Source organism: Ceratotherium simum, chromosome 32, assembly GCF_057802395.1.
Source record: "Ceratotherium simum simum isolate JZ-2026a chromosome 32, ASM5780239v1, whole genome shotgun sequence".
Classification (NCBI taxonomy): Eukaryota; Metazoa; Chordata; class Mammalia; order Perissodactyla; family Rhinocerotidae; genus Ceratotherium; species Ceratotherium simum.
Genome location: NC_141931.1, coordinates 9,536,298 through 9,559,426, shown reverse-complemented (window position 1 = coordinate 9,559,426; position 23,129 = coordinate 9,536,298). Strand labels below are relative to the sequence as shown.

General features: G+C 37.8%; 1 protein-coding gene across 13 annotated transcripts in view; it reads left to right on the top strand.

The window, feature by feature from the left end:
• The window catches only part of MYO3A (myosin IIIA), a 214,361-nt gene that overhangs the window by 78,557 nt on the left and 112,675 nt on the right, over window positions 1–23,129 (top strand). For 12 of the 13 annotated variants that reach the window (XR_015549326.1, XM_087420695.1, XM_087420692.1 and 9 more), the window contains 5 exons: window positions 3,839–3,938; window positions 5,863–5,979; window positions 7,695–7,799; window positions 7,905–7,988; window positions 11,386–11,588. Coding sequence is in view for 12 of the 13 variants with exons in the window: in XM_087420695.1 (XP_087276821.1) it covers window positions 3,839–3,938; window positions 5,863–5,979; window positions 7,695–7,799; window positions 7,905–7,988; window positions 11,386–11,588 (609 nt within the window). In the remaining variant the exon portion in view is untranslated. The remainder of the gene's footprint in view (window positions 1–3,838; window positions 3,939–5,862; window positions 5,980–7,694; window positions 7,800–7,904; window positions 7,989–11,385; window positions 11,589–23,129) is intronic. The other variant, XM_087420690.1, reaches the window with a different exon arrangement.

Genomic DNA, 23,129 nt, shown 5'->3' with positions numbered 1-23,129 from the left:
TTCTTTGCACACCAGCTGGTTGTGTAGTTCTTAATATTCAAGCCACCAATTGTATTTTACATCTTCGTATCCTTGATCCCAGGCATAGAAAGCTGAATAACACTTGGTTTCTGTCCACAAGTTTCTCCCAGTCTGGCAGGAATGATGAACATAACTAATTAAATGTGAAAGCTTCTCTGTTAGTGATACATTTGCTCTGGAAAGGCCTGCAATGGCTTCACAGAGGGAGTGCTATTTGAGCCTGACTTTGCATGATAAGTAGAATTTTGCCTGACATGGAAGGAAAATAATTCTAGGCAGAGAAAATAGAATGAGCAAAAGCACAGAATCTTGAAAATACTTGGCATACTGGGGAATGTTCTGTATGGAGATGAATGGCGATGGATGCTGGAAAGATTGTTTGAGACAAGACTGAGAAGGTCCAGGAATTCCATGCCAAGGCATTTTTAAGTCATAATGTAGAAAATGGGGAGCCATCTGAGATTTCTAATCATCACAATAACAAAATCTTTTCAGAGTTTTTGGAAGCTAATACCAAAAGCATCATGGAGGATGACTTCACAGGAGTGGAGAGTGAGGGTACCAGCCAGCCAAATATTGATCCTCCTGTTCTTCACCACGTGCTCCTTGTAATTCTCTGAGAATAGTTGTTAGCTGCCAAATGGGCCCATAAAAACAGATGAAAAATTCAGGGCTTTTCACTTCAAATTAAATGGATAACTGGATTTCTTTCTCTATTTTCTTAAAAATGAATCTCTTTGGAAATAGGGAGATAAATAAGATGACACTTGTTGAGATCAGCAAATGTGGAGACCAACTATGTGCAAATCCTGTGCCAGAAATCATGGGAGATATGCATTCACTCATTCATTCAACTAACATTTATTGAGGACCTACTATGTTCTAAATAATCTGCTTATTCCTGGGATACAATGGGGAACTAAACACACACACTCTCATGTGTCTTGGAGCTTACATTGTAGTAAGGGGTTCAAATATTAACTAAATTATGCACACAAAAAAGTACATAATTATAAATTTTTGTAAGTGCTATAAAAATTATTATGGAAGAATCTAAGAATTGCAAATAGGAGTAAAACACTATTCCTATTATTAGATACAAGTCCTTTATCAGATATGTGATTTGCAAATATTTTCTCCCAGTCTGTGGCTTCACTTTTTGTTCCCTTAACAGTGTCTTTGGCAGAGCAGAAGTTTTTCATTTTAATGAAGTCCAACTTACCAATTTTTTTTTCCATAGATGGTGCTTTTGGTGTTATATCTAAAAATTCATTTCCAAACCCAAGGTTATCTAGATTTTCTCCTATGTTAACTTCTAGGAGGTTTATAGTTTTGCATTTTACATTTAAGTCTACAGTCCATTTTGAGTTAGTTTTCCTGAAAGTGGAAGGTTAGTGTCTAGATTCCTTTTGTTTCTGCCCATAAATGTCCAGTTGTTCCCACACCATATGTTGAAGAGATAGCCCTATCCCGAAGAACTTTACAGTCTAGTAAAGGGAATAAGTACACAAATGATTGACTGAAATGACTTAACTAAGATATTGGTCCTGAAAGGATGGATAGAATTATGCTGAGGGGTTGAAAAGAGGTGGCATTTGAGGTGGACTGTGAAAAGTGAATACAGTTTCATCACACAGATGGGGCTGAGGAGGAAATAACAAAAACAAAGGGCAGATCTTACATATTTTTTGAAAGGTCACTCTGACTGCAGTGATGAGAAGAGTGTAAGAAGACAGGGGTGGCAGCAGGGACACCACTTGGGAGGCTGTTGTGGTTGTGAGATGAAATGTGGTGGAGACGATGGTGGTGAGAAATGTTTGGTTCTAGATGTAGTTCGTGATGGAGCTGATGGGATTTGTATACAGACTGCATGAGGGATCTGAGAAAAAGAGAAGAGCCAAGGATCACTCTAAGGTTTTTTGCCTAAACAATCAGAAAAATGGAGTCACCATTTACTGAGATGAGAATCATGGGGCAGGGGCAGCTTGGGGCTATGGTATTCAGGAGCACAGTTTGGGATGTGTTAAATCTGCCTACTAGACTTCCAAGTGAAGCATCGAGTAAGCAGTTGTTTGCTTAAATCTAGACATCAGCAGAGTTGTCAGTGCATGAGTGGTATTTAAAGCTATGAAATCAAGAAGTGAATGTAGTGAATAGCTCTAAGGACTGAAGTTTGGGAGGCTCCAAAATGTGAGAGTTATGAGGAAAGATGAGGAGGAAACAGAAGAAGATACTCAGATGGAGATGCCACTGGGGTAAGGAAGAGAATCAAAGAAGTGTATAGGAGCCCAAGACAGACACATTCAAGAAGGAGTTTGTCACATGCTGCCAGTATGTTAAGTAAAATGAGGACTTAGAATTGACCGTTGGATTTAGCGATGTGAAGGTCATTATTGGCCTTAATGAAAGCTGTTTCCATGGAGTGTACAGATGACAGCCTAATTGAAATGGGTTTTCTTAATGGGTGGAGAGAAAATGAAGAAATTAAGTATAATAATTCTTTTGAGGATTTTTGCTATAAAACAAGGAAATGGAACAGTAGATGGAGGAAGCTGGAGGTCAAGGAAGGGTGTTTGTTCTGAGATGGGTGCTGTCACAGCTGAGAGGGAAGAATGAGTGATGTAGGAATGAGAGGAGCCGGCAGGAGTGATGGTCTTGAATACATGAGAGAAGATGGGATCTGGTGCACAAAAAGAGGGGTGGCTGTGGATAGGGGCGGGGACAGTTTATCAATAGTGACTTAATTCTCTAAACATGAGAAACCGTTGAAGTTGACTAAGTGGTATGATTCTTATTATTCCTCACAATCTATTTATTCCTTCCCCTTTTACTACTGGACAAATTCAGATGCTTCAAAGTATGTCCAAAAATAAACACTGAAAATAAAGTCCTGCTCAGAATGAAGTGGATGACAATTTTGTGTCCAGAAAAGTTGAAACAAACTCTTGTGTTTACCTCAGCAATTTCTCCAGCCTTCATGTGAAATCAAGATCTTTATGCTGTTATTGAAAGTTGCTGAAATGTTTTACTTTGAAAATAAACTTCCTAGTGCCTGAAATCAATTTTCTACATAATTTAACTGTTTGAAAATCCACATTGTGGATTTTGGACTTCATTAAAATGAAAAACTTCTGCTCTGCCAAAGACACTGTTAAGGGAACAAAAGGTGAAGCCACAGACTGGGAGAAAATATTTGCAAATCACATATCTGATAAAGGACTTGTATCTAATAATAGGAATAGTGTTTTACTCCTATTTGCAATTCTTAGATTCTTCCGTAATAATTTTTATAGCACTTACAAAAATTTATAATTATGTACTTTTTTGTGTGCATAATTTAGTTAATATTTGAACCCCTTACTACAATTTATTTTGTATTCTTCTTAAATTTTGCTGAATAATAATTTTTAAAATTACCGTTCCTTGACCACCAATGGCCTAAGAGTACCTCAGACAAAATTGGAAATCTAATGAACTCAAATCTCTCTGACTCATCACTTTTTTAACAGATTAAATCACACATAGAAATTTAGAGGAAGCTTTAAAGCAAATTATATAGGATAGTTCTTAATTGAAATAATGAACTCTTTTGATCATCCATGAAGTAAGTTGGACATGTTGCATTTTTCCAAAGGTGGGAAGAAGACAAACAGATCAAATACATTAGGCTATTTTCTGGTAAATTGTTGTCATTGAATTCAGTAAATCAGCATCGTAGAAGTTTTTCAGCCTCCTCTGTATCTAAAACTTACTCCCACTATGATCTGTAATAAGTTCTCAAACCAGAAAGTGTTTTTCTTTTTCTTTTGCTCCACAGACATGAACGTATTCACACCAAGAAAAGTAACTTCAGCAGGCCTCTGATTTCCAGCCTGAAGGATGTGGATGATTTGGCAACTTTAGAAGTTTTGGATGAGGTAAGAAACTAGTTTAGTTAAACTTAAACATTCTAGACTTTTTTTAATTTATAGAAGTGACGTGAGCAGGAAGTTGTTTGAATAGCATCTGTAAGTCTCATGCTTTCTTTGTCTCTTAGCTTTCTTTGTCTCTTAGCTTCCTGATTCTCTCTCCTATCTTCAGTTTTAATATGTGTAACTCAAATTTCCGGATCTCTTTGTTCTGGTGTCAATTTTTTCTTCTTTTTATGATACTCAAGTTACAAAGGTGTGAGTTCCCGTGAGCATGAGTTGCTTAGGTCACACACCCCTTCTTCCCATCAGTTGTTTCTGGGCATCTCAAAGGGATGTTTTACTGTGGTCAAAAAACAGTCTGCCTCCTGCAACCACCATGTGGCATCCTCCTTCTTTGTCCTCTCCTGTTCCATACTCCGTGGCAGTACCCCCAAGCCTCTAAGACACCTCGAGAGCCTGTCTGTCACCATGGACAGTGTCCCCCTCGTGGGACCACGAGCTCCTGCTCGCACAAAGCTAACCGTTTAGGGCATTGAATTCTGCTTGAAACTGCTTATCCCATTACCTCAGACCTATTTCAAACATCTCTTGTGAAGGTAGAAATCCAAGCCAGTAAATTATAGTCTCAGCCTCCTTTCTCCTCATCCCCCTTTATTCCAGATAATCAGATCATTAGAGAAATAAATAGCTCCTTTTCAGTGAAAGGTACGGATTGCTATCCTGCCTGATCCACAGATTTTTGTTTTTTTAACACTTCTGATACATGCCTGAGCATTTTGCTCAGAAATACAACAAATCAGGAGACATTTTCTGAACAGAAGTAGTCATTTGGTAAATTTAGGGTTGCATAAACAACTCAAGCACTTCCTCAAAATAATCTCTCTTGAAAACATCAAACATCTTGTAATCAAATAGTGTTTGCAAGTCAGGATTGCCAACACCTTTATGAATATTTACATATCAGATTTTCTGATGATGTGAATTCCTAGGCTCGTGGATTATAAAGAAGGCTTTGCTGATCATATTGCTGACCTGTATATTAAATACTGGGTGTGTTTGTTTTTTTGTGTGTATGTGAGGAAGATCAGCCCTGAGCTAACATCCAATGCCAATCCTCCTCTTTTTGTCGAGGAAGACTGGCCCTGGGCTAACATCCGTGCCCATCTTCCTCTACTTTATATGGGATGCCGCCACAGCATGGCTTGACAAGCAGTGCGTCGGTGCACGCCCGGGATCCGAACCTGCGAACACTCGGGCCGCCACAGCAGAGCATGCACACTTAACCGCTGCGCCACTGGGCCAACCCCGGTGTGTTTGTTTTTATTGTCTGTGTTTTATTTTTGGATTTTTTTTTTTTTTACCTCAGATCTTTGGCTCTTCTCTTGTGTCATGTACTATAAATGATGATTTCTGACATTACTAAAATTGATTCCATGTACTCATATGATTTATCAACTATGAAAGTTACTTTTCTGAACTTTTCACTCTGCCTCAAAGCCAAATCTCTAAGCAAAGAGCTAGAACATTTCACAGAGCCACTGAATACCCTTGACTTGGAGAAAAGATCATGTTCACTGTATCTTCTCTTCTCTTCTCTTATCTGGGGCTCTTCCTCTTTACTTCATCTACTGCATTTACTCATTTCCTTGAAAGCATTATATATATAAAACCTGTGTAACATATAATACGCCCTTTGGAAAACACAGGTAACAATGACATCCCTCTATTGCTCTCAAAACAAAAGAAAAAGCCTGTGGAGTGAAAGGATAGTTGCTGACCCGATGTTACGCTCCTTACTATCAGTATGTCTATTTCTTTCTGATCCTTGGTCCAGATTCCAGTTGTTTTATTTGTTATTATTTACTTCTTAAATTGTAATTGACCATAAATGATTTTTTAAGAAAAATAAATTACTCTTATTTTATTATAGAATACCGTCTCAGAGCAACTTGAGAAGTGTTATTCAAGAGATCAGATTTATATCTACGTGGGAGATATACTTATTGCTCTTAATCCTTTTCAGAGTCTGGGTCTTTATTCTACAGAGGTATGTGTGTGGCTTACATTCCCTTACTTTGTACGAATAATTATACTATTAAGATATTTAAATTAATATAAATGATGCCAAAGAATTTTTTATTCAATACCTTGAATAAACAGTTAAATAATTATTGTTAAAACACAGAGATAGGAAAAAATAGAAGATGAATCAATCTGGATGCAGTTTGTGGTCTTCCTTTTCCCAAAAGTATGTCGTGGAATGTTAATTCGTTCCAGTTATTGGTAACTGGTCTATACTACGTATCATATCAATAAACAGATACCTGAAAAATTGTATACTTAATGTCTACCTCTGGACCAAGTATGGGAGAGTGAAAAGTACAATTACATTGTTTATATAGGTAATATATATTTAATGGCTGTAAAACTTGTGATTGTGAGTTTAAAAATTCTATTTGACATATTGATTGGTTTTTAATATCAGACAATGTGTGTTTTATGAATATAAATATATAATTATGCATTATTCAACCACTCATGGTTTCAGTATAGAATAGTATTCTGGAATTTAACTAGGCTGTTTTTCATTTTTTTTCCTTTCTCTTTTTTTGTGAGGAAGATTGGCCCTGGGCTAACATCTGTGCCCATCTTCCTCTACTTTATATGTGGGAGGCCTGCCACAGCATGGCTTGATGAGTGGTGCTTAAGTCCGTGCCCAGGATCTGTACCTGGGAACCCTGGGCCACCAAAGCGGAGTGCGTGAATATAGCCACTACGCTACTGGGCTGGCCTCTGTTTTTCGATTTTAATTGGGCCCATGCTCTTCTAGCCTTTTGTGTACTCAAGAAAATTATTTAATACTGTGCCTAATAGTTTTATTTTTATATGTGAAAAATATATAATTCTGTCATCCTCTATCACCTTACAATTTGCAAGAATAGTGGTAAATTTATGAACTGTAGCCTAAGTTTCAGAACATCTGGGCTTTCGTGCAAGTTCTGCCATCAGTTAACTATGTGATCTAGGACAAATCAAGTGAGAGGATGTATATTAAATGATGTGAAAGGACAAAAGTGACCATATGTCAGACATTATTATATCCAAGGAACAGTCAACAAAATGCTACCTGATTGTCTTAGTTATAAAGTATCTTTATTTAAAGAAATTATAGTATTTTGAAACCTTAAGTTCTACTTTGGAAGTGGTATGCACTTCCAAAAGAGTCTTCTTGTAAATACTACTTCCAGAGTGCTATTATATCATATCATGCCATATCATATTTCTGAGCCGTTTTATGTCAGGCCTTTATTTTACATAATTGTGCATGATTTTGCATGTATGTAAGTGTGTGGTATGTGCGTGTAACATGTATGTAATGTTTGGGTGGTATGAAACTGTATTTTGATTTATGTTTTGCTTTAAAAATTAGAGCTCTATCTGTAAATAAACTAGGGTTTAAACAAAAATAAAAACAAAAGCCCTACAAAACGTGTTCTTTTTTTTTTTTTTTTTGTGAGGAAGATCAGCCTTGAGCTAACATCCATGCCAATCCTCCTCTTTTTTTGCTGAGGAAGACTGGCCCCAGGCTAACATCCGTGCCCATCTTCCTCTACTTTATATGAGACACTGCCACAGCCTGGCCTGACAAGCGGTGCCTCGGTGCGTGCCCAGGATCTGAACCTGGGCCGCCAGCAGCGGAGTGCGCAAACTTAACCACTGTGCCACGGGGCCGGCCCCAAAAGTGTTCTTTTTAACTTTTAGCATTCCAAACTATATATTGGAGCAAAGAGAACTGCCAATCCTCCTCACATTTTTGCGATGGCTGACTTAGGATACCAGTCTATGGTAACATGCAACTCAGATCAGGTAAGGAGAGTCTCACGTTCTTAGAAATGCCCTTCTTAGTTTCTTGCATCAGCTGAATTTTTTGAGGATAAAGTCGTCTTATGGTTTCCTTTTCTCACTGTGCAGTGCATTGTTATTTCTGGAGAAAGTGGTGCTGGAAAGACAGAAAGTGCTCATCTTTTAGTTCAGCAGCTGACGGTGCTTGGGAAGGTAAAATTTATTTCTTCTCTGTCCTAACAGAAATACTTTAGAACTTAATATAACTGATTAGATTAATATTCGCTAGTTCCCACATTTAATAATGCACAGAAATTAGAAAACACACTTGTTATTATTTGTGAGTTTAAAATATAACAATATAAAAAGCATATGCTCTGTTTTGAGGATATTCTAACTTTTCTCACTCTTAGTAGACAAGGCTTTATAAATATGATTTTTCTCTCTTTTTAGCTCCAACTCATTCACTGAATGCTTTCTTTACTCTCTCCTTTTGTTGCTAGTAGGTTAAAGGGGAGTTAATATACAAAAATAAATTGTATTTCTGTATTATATATACCAGTAATGATTAATTGGAAATTGAAATTTAAAAGTATTATTTACAATAGCACCAAATAAAATGAACTATTTAAATCTAAATCTTATAAAACATGTGCAAGATTTGTATGCTGAGAAACAGAAAAAGTTGATAAAAGAAATCAAAGAAGATCTAAATAAGAGATATACCATGTTCATGGATTAAAAGACTCAATATTATTAACTTGCCAGTTCTCCACAAATTGATCTGTAGATTCAATGCAATTACAATAAAAATCCCAGCAGCATTTCTTTTCATAGAAATTTACAAGCTGAGTCAAAAATTTATATGGAAAGGCAAAGGAACTATAATAACCAAACAATTTTGAAAAAAAAAAAGTTGGAGGATTAACACTAGTTGATTTCGAGACTTACTATAAAGCTGCAATAATTGTTAGATACAACATAAAAAACATAATCCATAAAGGGAAAAATTAGATTTCACCAAAATTAAGAACTTTTGTTCTCTGAATGACACCATTAAGAAAATGAAACCACAAGCTACAGACTCAAAGAAACTATTTGCAAGTCACATATCTAATAAAAGACTTGTATCCTTAATATATATGTTTTAAAAAAACTCTTAAAACTCAATAATAAGAAATCAAATAACAATTAAAAAATGAACAAAAGATTTGAACAGTCACTTCTCCAAAAGCAATATGTGGATGGCAAATAAACAAATAAAAACATGTTCAACATTGATAGTCATTAGGGAAATGCAAATTAAAACCACAATGAGACACCATTACATACCTATTAAAATGGCTAAAAATTTTTAAAATTCTGGCAATACTGGATGCTGACAAGGATGTGGAGCAACGAGAACTCTCATATATTGCTTGTGAGATTGCAAAATGGTACAGTCACTTTGGAAAGGAGTTTGGAAGTTTCTTATAAAGTTAAATTACACTTAACATACAACCCAGCAATCCTACTCCTAGGTATTTATCCAAATTAAATGAAAGCCCATGTTCATACAAAAACCACAGACAAATATTTATAGTAGTTTCATTCATAATCTCTAGGAAGTAGAAACAACCAAACAAGGGAATGGATAAACAGACTATGGTACATCCATACAATGGAATATTACTCAGCAATAAAAAAAGAACAAACACTGATACAAGCAATGAAGCTCATTGGATGAGATTTAGATAAATCTCAAATGCATTACGCTAAGTCAAAGAAGCCACATTCAGAAGACTGCATACTGTATGATTCAATTTATTGGTCATTCTTGCAAACTTAACATAGAGACAGAAACAGATCGGTGATTGTCAGAGGCTGGGGATGGAGGGAAGGGTTGACTACAAAGGGCAACAAGACAATTTTGGGGGATGATGGAATTGTTCTATATGTGGATTTTAGTGGGGGTTATATGAGTGTATATGTTTGTAAAAACGTTCACAACTGTACACTATAAAGGATGAATCTTATTGTATGTAAATTATATCTTAATTTTTTTAACAAGGGAAGATGAGGATAAAGACATGGTTTGATTTTCCAGGTAGAGTCCTTGAAATGAGATAAGTCAAGAATCATGTATTCTCATTAGGCTAATAGCTAAAAAAAATCATTGTGTACAACTTATCCCTGTGAAAAATTTTTATTATGATCTACATGGTTACAATTAGAGTCATGTTAAAATTTTTGCCACTATCCTGGCATAGAAGAGTTGAACATCTGAATTAATTTACTCAATGGCCTTCTGCAAGGGCCTTTGCTATTCTTTCTTGATTTGTGGGCGATAGAGGTTCTCATCCATAATGGATTAACTTGTGCATGAATGATGTTATGTAGATGTTCAGCAAACTTATCTAATCTCTTTATCTTGTTCTAGATTTAAAAGTGTGATTTGATATTAGTTGGGGATGGTGATATATGTATATCAGAATTCTACCCTTATCGGATACTTATCTCATTGATAAAAATTTACCAGATGCAAAAATGGAATGTTTAGCAGATAGAATTTACCATTGTAATACGCAGTCCTCGAAACCTTACTTTGCAGGGCACTGCTATTTAATGCAGGTAGATGAAGATGTTTTCTCACCATTTCCTGGGTACAAGGCCAGCCCCAAACAACATTTTAAAAGACTCAAGTTTGTCCCAATTCTGGCTGCTCTCTTCTCTCACCCCTCATTGCCTCTTCTAGAAGATACTTATATGCCCTCAAAAGCTCACTGTGAATGCCCCCTCCAGCCACCCAAATTCTAATGTAGCCTATGTTCCAGAAATACCTACTGCTCCTCTCCTTACTTATAAAATTTCATGCCTTTAACAGAGCTGATTAAGGTATTACACTGAAAATAATCTACTCGATCCAGTTTCTATCAAGATGTGAATGACTGATACCTCCTTAAACCTCTAAGAGGGGGATGCTTTTCTAAAAGCAGTTGCTTGTTAACCCAAATAAATATCTGCTTGGTGGCATTTCAAGTAAAGTGGTAAAGGGGAAAAAAAAACAAAAACATGATATCCGTTTGAGGGGAGGAGAATATGCGATGGGGTAGGAGAAAATAGAGGACCAGCCAAATAGGCCTGCTGGGAGGCCTCCTCCCATCCACACTTCTGAGCTATTCTCAATTTTCACAATTATTCCTTTTCCTCTACTTTTGAATTCACAAATCATCTTTACTCCCTTAGTTTCAGGTTTAGCAGCTTCCATGGAAGTGGTTCTGGCTTTGAGGGACGTTTGGATGGGGGCCCAGGCAGGTGGAGGAGGAATAATGAAACGAGAGGTGTACCTCAGTGTGTGTAGACTGCTTATAAATTGTGTTTGTAAATCAGGCGCTGAACAGAACTATATTTGAATAGGAAAAGAGTAGAATATTGCTTCACCCCTCTAAGAAAGCAAGTGGGTGAATGCGCATATGGGAGGGAAGAATATACCAGGTTGTAACACCTGGCAGTATGCCAAGAATGTGCTTTTATGTGCTGTCTACATAAAGTGTTTATCAAAGAAGACACATTTTATTATGTACAAAATTAATTTTTTTCATTTTTTTTAATATCCTGACATTTTCTCTAGGCTAATAATAGAACCCTGCAAGAAAAGATTTTACAAGTGAACAATTTGGTGGAAGCCTTTGGCAATGCCTGCACTATTATAAATGACAATTCCAGCCGATTTGGAAAATATTTAGAAATGAAATTTACCTCTTCTGGAGCTGTAGTGGGAGCACAGATTTCTGAATACCTTCTGGAAAAATCCCGAGTTATCCACCAAGCCAGGTAAGTTCAGGTCAAATATCTCCTATTTTCTGGGAAACATAAGCAAGTTTATATATTGTATATATATTAGTTTACGTACAACATAATGCTTCTGTTTTAATAGTGAAATGTCTTACTCATTCAACAACATTTCAACAAAAAGTCAACAAAATTTTGTTGATCATCTACTACGTGCAGGCACGTACTATTGGAAACAAAGAGATCCCTCAACCGTGTCTTACATCCAGTAGAAGAGTTACTCAATAACCTAAAATTCATGATAACAGATAGAAAACCTAATCCCACCATAGAGGTACTAACAGGATAAATTAGAGCTACTTTCTGAAGTAGGAGAGAATGTATTTCCCTACACAAAACTAATTTCAATTGTATTTTTAAATTTTAGAGAAGCTTTTTGTGATTTTTGAGAATGAAACATCAGAAATGTAATAGAAGAACTCTTAGTAGGTACATTTTTTTATTATACATGTAAATGCACTATATCCATCTGGATACTGAAAGGAAAGAACAAGTTCAAAGGGTTTGACTGAGAGGACTATTTACAGAGGTGGAGGGGCACTGAAGAACCAAGAATAAATGGTGAGGTACCCGCAGAGGAACAGCGGTGAGACCGTTACTACCCCAGGCCAGAAGGAGGGACAGCACTGCAGAGCCTGGTGAGACTAGGGCTGTGCCGGAGGGGCTGTCCCTCAGGAGCTGTTGCCATAAAGGAGTACACCGCTGTGAGGGAGAGAGCAAGGGGGCAGATACCCCGACCTCTCTCTTCTCCCTCCTTCCAGTCTCCTCCCTGTGCTTCCTATTGGCTGAACCCCACTGGAAGCCAGAGAGCAAGGAGCCCAGGTATTGCAGTCTGCAGAGGTTGGCTTTTGGGGTCACAGAGCGAGGCAAAGAAGAGTGGGGAATGGATCTGAGGTGGCAGAGAAGAACCAGAGCAGACAATTATTTTTTTTAAATGAATTTACCCTTTCTTTGAAGGGAATAAGTTTTTTCCTTCTCTTTTTGCCTCTGCCCATGTCATCCCACCCCAATCTCTGACCACATTTATTTTTATATTTCTAATGACGGTACTATCCTGTAAGTTGTGAGTTAAATCATCTTCTAAATGCAGATGATTTTAGAGAAGAAATTTTTAAAAGAGGCTACTTAATTTCAAAAAGAAAATGAGCATATTAGAGTAGATGCTAGATAGTTCTCGTATATGTAAATTATAGCTGTTTCAGGCACTATTCTCCTGTTACTACAATTTAGTTCAGCAAGCGTTGATGGCGTTTCTCTCCCATGCCCAGCACTGTACCAGACGCTACACGAGACACCAACAAAGTAGCAGAGGTGGAGGAAGGGGAAATATTATTTATGGAGCAATTACTCTGTGTCAGGCACTGTGCTAAGCACTTAATAACCATTATCTCTTTTAATTCTTACATTGATATGACAGGATATTATTGTCTATTTTATACCTGAGGAAACTGAGACTAAGAGAATTGTGATAAATTGCCTTGAGTTGCGGTTTGAACTCATGTCTCTCTGTCTGACTCCAAAGCCCACCATTCATTCATTCATTCATCCATTTAGCAAATAATTATTGAGTGCCTGCTATGTGCCAGGACCTGTACTAGGCACAGGAGAGAGAAAGCTGAGTAAGATGGGAGTCCTGCAGTAAAGCAGCTCACGGCCTCCTGGAGAGCGGTGGAAGCTTTGATGCAAAGCTTGCCGATCACTTGGTTTCTAGTCTCTCAGGAAAGTAGGCAATGAGTTCATCTGCTAAGTGTGAGCAGGTAGGTGGCAAGGGAGATGGATAGAGGAGACCGCATGTCTTGAAGGAGGGAGTCTTAGTGGAGGCTTTCCAAGCCTTATTGTTGGCCGCTTTGTCAAAGATTCAAAGGTTTCACAAGTGGAGAAAGCCACCCCCTTGTGAGGACTTTGCCACAGTTTTGAGGGTGTTAGAGGCCTTGCTGCTTGCTGATCCCCAGGGTCCACGGCAGGTGAACACACAGGAGACGGCCCTGAAACCTTCCTGCAAATGGCCGAGTGAGACTCTGAAGAAATCTTCAAAGATCCACAATTAGGGGTGGGGCCAGAGTCAGAGAAATATTATTTAGTAACTTGCTGAGACCCTCTGTTTGTCCCCAGGACATTCTGACCTGGGAACCACTGGTCATATGAGCATGTGTGGGATGCTCTGGTGCTCTGTCTTCTTAAGTACAACTTGGATGTACTCAGGGCAAGACATGAGATGCGTAGTTTTGGCAATATCTCCTTTTCCTGTTTCTTTAACTCTCCATTGTTTATCCACTGAAGGTCAGTATATTTCCTATAGCATCTCCAGATCCTGTCAAATTCCAATTCTCAGTAAATGTAAACTGATAATTAAAGAGAAAACCACCAATTTTGCATGTCTCCATTTATGAGTCACTCCTCTAATTGCACACTGCATCATTTTAGCGTTCAAGGTGTGACACACAGAGCAATCAATGTGATTTCAGTAGAACAAAGCAAACTAAATTATATGCTGTGTCAGTCTTAGAGAAGTTTTATTATTTTGTGGTGAGAAAAGACAAGAACTAGACTTTTGGTTTTGTTCTAACCTTGCTCATGTGCAATGTTAGGGTTCAGTGCAGTGTTACTGGTGACTGCAACAAGTAATGACTGGACATGTGGAAAGTGTGAGTACAGCCATTCTCAAGGAGGTGCCAGTCCTCATGTCAGCATCTGAGCCTGTGGACACCCCTTTTCTTGAAAGTTCACCTGTCTTTGCCTCCATGACTGGATTCTCCTGGTTCCTCTCCCACCTCTCTGAGTTTTTCTTCTCTGACTTAGATTCATCCCTTCATTCCCCAAATGTGTATTTACCAAAGATTTGTCCTTGGAGTGTTTCTCTTTTCTCTCTATGCTCCCTCACTTAGCAATTTCTTCTGACATCATGGCCTCAACAGATTGTTCTACGTGATTGACAGCCAAAGATGTACTTCTCGTTCTCTCCTAAGTTCACGTTTTTCATTTCCTACTACCTGGATATCTTGCCTCTGTATCAAATTCAGCTGAATACACATTGTCCTAAACCTGTTTCTTTTCCATGGTCCCTTTTTTAGGGAAGGGAACCATCCTCCTCCATTTATATCAAACCTCTGACCCTTCCTTCACTTTCCATGTCTAAATACTTGGGAGCTGATCTTTAGAATAACGTTGACACCTCTCCTCTGCTTTCCCTTCCCCTGCTGCTATTTTAGCTCCAGCCCTTTTTCCTTCTGACCTAGACACTTGAAAGATTTGGATCTCCTGGACATTTGAACTCTCCTCCGAGACATGGTGATATTATGCACTCCCAGACTCAGGGAACAGTCTCAACCCAGAATGCATACTAATCAATAGCACTGTTACTTTTTTTCTCTTTCAAAATGTATTCCTTATTTTTGAAATACTAACAAGGAAGAACAGGAATCCACATTAATCACTTTATCAAGTTGTACATTTTCATATTAAGTATTTTTATTTGTTAACTTGCAGGAAAGACTGAATAGAGTATCTTAAATAGTTATTGATGTGGAACAAACATCAAACCTTTAACCATGTTATTTTAAACCCGCATGAATTGTGTGTTGAAGCCCTTAATGAGCTTCTGTAAAAATTACTCTCGTAATGGTTTTTGGCAGAACCTTGAAACAAAGCTAGAGATTATAAGATAAAGACAGAGATGTCCTAAAACTCCAAATATCTTTAACTGCAGCGTTGGAAAAGTAAATATATGTGGATATGTTCCCCTTTGTTTCTAAGGAAAACTTCTGTGTACTGAAAGAATAAATGATTTCTAAAGAGAGCAAAGGTAAAATTTCTATCTCAACTGAGATGGTACTGCATAATATACAGGAGGAGGAGACCTAGGAAAGTTTTTTTTAAAGACTATTTTTACAGCAGTTTTAGGTTCACAGGAAAATTGAGAAGGTACAGATATACATACTCCTACCCCACACATGCATAGCCTCCCCCATTATCAACATCCCGCACTAGAGTGTTACATTTGTTACAACTGATGAACCTCATTGGCACATCATCACCCAAAGTCCATAGTTTTCATTAAGAGTCACTCTTGGTGGTGTCCTTTCTTTGAGTTTGGACAAATGTATGAAATGTATCAACTGTTACAGTATTATACGGAGTACTTTCACTGCCCTAAAGACCCTCTCTGCTCTGAATACTCATCCTTCCCTCCCGCAACCCCTGACAACCACTGATCTTTTCACTGTCTCCATAGTTTTGCCTTTTCCAGAAAGTCATATAGTTGAAATGATACAGTATGTAGACTTTTCAGATTGGCTTCTTTCACTTAGTAATATGCATTTAAAGTTTCTCCATGTCTTTTCATGTCTTGATAGCTCAGTTTTTTTTTTTTTTTTTAACCCGGGATAATATTGAATAACATTCCATTGTCTGGATGTACCACAGTTTATTTATCCATTCACTTGCTGAAGGACATCTTGGTTGCTTCAAATTTGGGCAATTATGAACAAAGCTGCTACCAACATCCGTGTGCAGGTTTTTGTGTGGTTATAAGTTTTCAACTCATTGGGGTAAATACCAAGGACCTCAGTTGCTGGATCATATGGTAAGAGTATGTTTAGTTTTGTAAGAAACCGCCAAAATGTCTTCCAGAGTGGTTGTACCAGTTTGCATTCCCACTAGCAATGAATGAGAGTTATTGTTGCTCCACATCCTCGCCAGCATTTGGTGTTGTCAGTGTTCTGGATTTTGGCCATTCTAATAAACATGTAGTGATATCTCATTGTGGTTTTAATTTGCATCTACCTGATGACATATGATGTGGAGCATCATTTCTTATGCTTGTTTGACATCTCTATCTCTTCTTTGGTGAGGTGTTTGTTAAGGCTTTTAGCCCATTTTTTTGTTTGAGTTGTTTGTTTTCTTATTGTTGACTTTTAAGAGTTCTTTGTATATTTTGGATAACAGTCCTTATCAGATGTGTGTTTTGCAAATATTTTCTCCCAGGTTGTGGCTTGTCTTCTCATTCTCTTGAAATTGTCTTTTGCTTGGCAGAAGTTTTTAATTTTAGTGAAGTCCAGTTTATCAATTATTTCTTTCATGGATCATGCCTTTGGTGTTGTGTCTAAGAACTCATCACCATACCCGTTATTGTCCAGGTTTTCTCCTATTTTATCTTCTACGAATTTTATAGTTTTGTGTTTTACACATTTGGGTCTATGGCCCATTTTGAGTTAACTTTTGTGAATGGTGTAAGGTCTGTGTTTGGATTCTTTTCTCTTTTTTTTGGCATGTGGATGTCCAGTTTTCAGCATGATTTGTTGAAAAGACTGTCTTTGCTTCATTGTATTGCCTTTGCTCCTTTGTCAAAGATCAGCTAACTATGTTTACAGGAGTCTATTTCTGGGCTCTCTGTCTGTTCCATAGATCTATTCGTCTGTTCTTTTGCCACTACCACACTGTCTTGATTACAGTAGCTTTATAGGAAGTCTTGAAGTCAGGCATTGTCAGTCCTCCAACTTTTTTCTTCTCCTTCAATATCGTGTTGGCTATTTTGGGTCTTTTGCCCTCCATGTAAACATTAGAATCTGTTTGTTGATATCCACAAAATAACTTGCTGGGATTTTGATTGGGATTGCATTGAATCTATAGATCAAGTTGGAAGAACTGACATCTTAACAATATTGAGTCTTCCTATCCATGAACATGGAATATCTCTCCATTTATTTAGTTCTTCTTTGATTTCTTTCATCAGAGTTTTGTAATTTTCTCATATAGATCTTATACGTATATTGTTAGATTTATAACTATTTCATTTTGGGGAGGTGCTAATGTAAATGGTATTGTGTTCCTAATTTCAAATTCCCCTTGTTCATTGTTGGTATATAGGAAAGTGACTGACTTTTGTATATTAACCTGTATCTTGCAAACTTGCAGTTATCGCTTATTAGTTCTAGAAGTTTTCTTGTCACTTCTTTCACATTTTCCACATAGATGATCTTATCATCTACAAAGACAGATTTATTTCTTCCCTCCCAATCTGTATATACCTTTCATGTTCTTTTTTTGTCTTCTTGCATTGGCTAGAACTTCCAGTAAGATATTGAAAAGGAGTGGAGAGAGGGGACATCCCTGCCTTGTTCTTGACCTTAGTGGGAAAGCTTTCCATTTCTCACCATTAAGTATGATGTTACCTCTAGGGTTTTTTTTAGATATTCTGTACCAAGTTGAGGAAGTTCCCCTGTATTCCTAATTTACTGAGGGTTTTTGTCATGAATGGCTGTTGGGTTTTCTCAAATACTTTTTCTGCGTTCATTGATATGATAATGTGATATTTTTTCTTTATCCTGTTGATGTGATGGATTACATAAATTGATTTTCTAATGTTTACTTGCATCCTGGGATATATCCTACTTGGTTGTGGTGTATAATTCTTTTTGTATGTTGTTGAGTTCAATTTGCTAATATTTTGTTGAGGATTTTTTCCTCTGTGTTCGTGAGAGATATTTGTCTATAGTTTTCTTATAATATCTTTGTCTGGTTTTGGTATTAGGTTAATGCTGGCCTCACAGAATGAGATAAGAAGTATTCCCTCTGCTTCTACCATCTGAAGGAGATTGTAGAGAATTGGTATAAATTCTACATGGAATGTCTGGTATAATTCACCAGTGAACCCATCTGGGCCTGGAGCTTTCTATTTTGGAAGGTTATTAATTATTGATTCAATTTTCTTAATAGATTTGAGCCTATACAGATTGTCTGTTTCCTCTTGTGTGAGTTTGGCAAATTATGTCTTTCAAGAAATTAGTGCCTTTCATCTAGGTAATCAAATTTTGGTGCACAGAATTGGTCATAATTTTCCTTTAGTATACTTTTAATTTCCATGAGGACTGTAGTGATGTCTCCTCTTTTATTTCTGATGTTAGTAATTTTTTCCCTGTCTCTTTTTTTCTTAGCCTGGCTAGAGGCTTATTGATTTTATTAATCTTTTCAAGAAACAGCTTTTAGTTTCATTGATTTTTCTTTATTGATTTCTAGTTTGATTTGTGCTCTTTTTCTTATTTCTTTTCTTCTGCTTACTTTGGATTTAATTTGCTCTTCATTTTCTAGTTTCCTAAAATGGAAACTTAGATTACTGGTTTTAGATCTTTCTTCTTTTCTAATACATACATTCAATGCTATAAATTTTCTTCTAAACACTGCTTTCACTGCATCCCACAAATTTTGGTAAGTTGTGTTTTCATTCTCGTCTAGTTCAAAATATTTTTTAATTTCTCTTGAGATTTATTCTTTGACCCATGTGTTACTTAGAAGTGCATTATTTAATCACCACATATTTTGGGATTTTCCATTTATCTTTCTGTTATTCTAGTTTAATTCCATTGTGGTCTAAGAGTAGAGATTGTATGATGTCTATTATTTTAAATTTGTTAAGGTATGTTTTATAGCTAGGATGTGGTCTGTCTTGGTGAATATTCCATGTGAGCTAGAGAAGAATGTGAATTCTGCTGTTGTTGGATGAAGTAGTCTATAGATGTCAATTATATCCAGTTGGGTGATGATGTTGAGTTCAACTGCATCCTTATTGATTTTCTGCCTGCTGGATCGGTCCATTTCTGATAGAGGGTTATTGAAATGTCCAACTATGGCAGTGGATTCATCTCTTTCTCCTTGCAGTTCCATCAGTTTTTGCCTCACATAGTTTGGTGCTTAGTTGTTAGGCCCATACACATTAAAGATTATTGTGTCTTTTGGAGAATTGAACCCATTATCATTATGTAATGCCCCTGTTAATCACTGATAACTTCCTTGCTTTGAAGTCCACCCTGTCTGAAATTAATATAATTACTCCTGCTTTCTTTGTTGTTGTTGTTGTTGTTGAGGAAGATTTGCCCTGAGCTAACATCTGCTGCCAGTCTTCCTCTTGTTTTCTTTTTTGCTTGAGGAAGATTTGCCCTGAGCTAACATCCGTGCCAATCTTCCTCTATTTTGTATGTGGGTTGCCACCACAGCATGGCCACCGATGAGTGGTGTAGGTCCACAGCTGGGAACCGAACCTGGGCCACTGAAGTGGAGCGCGCCGAACTTAACTACTAGGCCACGAGTCAGCCTCTACTGCTGCTTTCTTTTGATTAGTGTTAGCATGGTATATTTTTCTCCATCCACTTACTTTTAATCTATATGTTCTTTATATTTAAAGTGGGTTTCTTGTAGACAACAGATGATTAGATCTTGTTTTTTTGATCCCTCTGACAATCTCGGTCTTTTAATTGGTGTATTTAGACCACTGATGTTCAAGGTGATTACTGATGTAGTTGGATTAATATCTATCACATTTGTTACTATCTTCTAATTGTTGCCCTTGCTCTTTGTTCCTATTTTTGGCTTTCACTCCTTTTCTGCCTGTTGTGGTTTTAATTGAGCATTTTATGTGATTCCATTTTCTCTCCTCTCTTAGCATATCAGTTATACTTCTTTTGTGGTTGCCGTAGAGTTTTCAATAAATATTTACAACTAATCCAGGTCCACTTTCAAATAACGCTATAGTACTTCACAGATAGTGAGCACCTTATAATAACAAAATTTCCTATTTCCTCTCTCTAGTACCTATATCATTGCTGTCATTGATTTCATTAATATAAGAATACATAAGCATATATATTATATATATACATAAGCATACATAATTGAATACATTGTTCCTATTATTATTTTGAACAAACTGTTATCTGTTAGATCAATTAAGAGTAAGAAAAATAAATTTTTGTTTTATCTTGACTTATTCCTTCTTTGATACTCTTCCTTTATTTATGTAGATCCCAGTTTCTGACCTATGTTAGTTTTCTTCTCTCTAAAGAACTTCTTATATCATTTCTTCAAGGCAGCTCTACTGGCAAAAAATTCCCTCAATTTTTATTTGTCTGAGAAAGTCCTTATTTTTCCTTCACTTCTGAAGAATAATCTTGTGGAGTATAGAATTCTAGGTTGGTGTTTTTTTCTCTCAACGTTTTAAAGATTTCACTCTACTCTCTTCTTGCTTGCATGGTTTCTGGGGAGAAGTCTAATGAGATTCTTATCTTTGTTCCTCTATATGCAAAATGTTTTTCCCCTCTTGTTTCTTACAGTTTTTTCTCTATTTTTGATTGTCTGTAGTTTGAAAATGATATGCCTAGGTGTATTTTTTTAGCATTTATCCTGCTTGGTGTTCTTTGAGCTTCCTGGATCTGTGGTTTGGTGTCTAACATTGATTTGGGGAAATTCTGTCATTGTTATTTCAAATATTTCTTCTGTTCCTTTCCCTCTTTTTCTCCTTGCATCCCAATTACACCTACATTACACCTTTTTATTTGTCCCACAGTTCTTGGATATTCTATTCTGTGTTTTTCAATCTTTGTTCTCTTTGCTTTTCAGATTTGGAGGTTTCCATTAATATATCCTCAAGCTCAGAGATTCTTTTCTCAGCTGCATGCAGTCTACTAATAAGCCCGTCAAAGGCATTCTTCATTGCTGTTACAGAGTTTTTATCTCTAGCATTTCTTTTTGATTCTTTCTTAGGATTTCCATCTCTCTGCTTGCATTGTCCATCTGTTCTTGCATGCTGCCTAGTTGATCCACTAAAGCTCTTAGCATATTAATAATTGTTTTAAATTCCTAGTTTAATCATTCCAATAATCCTGCCGTGTCTAGTTCTGATGCTGCTCTGTCTCTTCAAATTGTATTTTTTGCCTTTTAATATGCCTCGTAATTTTTTCTTGATAGCCAAACATGATGTACTGGGTAAAAGGAACTGCCGTAAACAGGCCTCTAGTAAGGTGGGGGAGGGGAAGTGTTCTATGGCCCTATGATTAGGTCTCAGTCTTTTAGTAAGCCTGTGCCTCTGGACTGTGAACTTCACCAGTGCTCCTCAGTTTTTTTCTTCCTGCCTAGGTGGCATAGGATGGCTAGACTGGGCTGGACTTGGCTATTTCCCTCCTCCCATTTGGAAGGCTTGAGGTGACTAACCTCCGAGCAGGAAGAAATTTTACCAGCAAGACTACATTTGGACTCAAACTGCAACTCTTTCCTGGGTCTCCAGCCTACCAGCCGACCCTGCAGATTTTGGGCTTGTATGCTTCCACAATCTCATGATCCAATTCCTTAATCAATTTCTCTCTCTACACACACACACACACACACACACACACACCGTTGGTTCTGCTTTCTTTGGAGAATCCTGACTAATCGGTGGCAGAGAGGAGTGCTTGTACAGCGACAACTTTGTATCTCCTGACCCAGCCCCTCTGGTACCATCTAAAGCTTTGTGATGGCATTGGGAGTCTTATACTAACTGAAAGAGGAGGAATTTAAAAAGAAATGAAGACAGCAAGACCTTAGCATGTGAGGGTTATAATTAATTTCGCCTCTGTAAGAGGAACCCTTCTCTGCCCCAACCCCAGTCTTCTAAGCCTGGTGATAACGGAGTGAGTAATCAAGTGAGCATTTAGGACCACGCCAAAATGAGAGGAAAGTGCAGTGGGAGGATGAGAAGGGCGATGCCACAAGTCAGATGCAAACCCCAGGGTCTCCCAAACTGCCATCGGGGTCATCAAGAAGCAAAGGGCTGGCCCAGTGGCACAAGCATTTAAGTGCATGCGCTCTGCTGCGGCGGCCCGGAGTTTGCCAGTTCGGATCCCAGGCGCACACTGACGCACTGCTTGGAGAGCCATGCTGTGGCGGCGTCCCATATAAAGTGGAGGAAGATGGGCACGGATGTTAGCCCAGGGCCGGTCTTCCTCAGCAAAAAAAAAAAAAAAAAAAAAAAAGGAGGATTGGCAGATGTTAGCACAGGGCTGATCTTCCTCCCTCCAAAAAAACAAAAAGAAAACAGAAGCACTTCTGGGGGCCGTTCTGGTGGTGCAAGCGGTTAAGTGTGTGCGCTCCACTGCAGCGGCCTGGGGTTCGCCGGCTCGGATCCCGGAAACACATTGATGCACCGCTTAGCAAGCCATGCTGTGGTGGCGTCCCATATAAAGTGGAGGAAGACGGACATGGATGTTAGCCCACAGCCAGTCTTCCTCAGCAAAAAGAGGAGGATTGACAGATGTTAGCTTCCTCACAAAAAAAAAAAAAAAGAATGGAAGCAAAGCAGGGCTGAACAGAGATAACGGAGACTGTGAAACTATAAAACAGGAAGATCATCCTTCTCTGTTTCTGAAGAGAACTTGCCTGGTCCTGGAGAAAAATGTGATCCATCCCAGGAACTCTCCAGAGGAAAAGGAAGACGAGGGAAAGGAGGAGAAGGGGAACCTGGGGTCCCAGCATTATGCAGTGGACCGTCCTGAGCCAGAGACTCACCTTGTTGTGGTCCATATTCCCTTAATTGTCTTATTCCAGAATCTGGGAAATGCTACTTTTGTGTCAGAACCACAGAGTTATGGACCTTGAGACGCATAAGAAGCAGATTCCTCATACAAGTGAGAAAACTGAGCCCCAGAAAGGCCGTGTCACAAGGTGGTTAAAGACGTGGGCTTTGGAGTCAAATAGCCTGGTTTGAATCCAGTTTAGCCA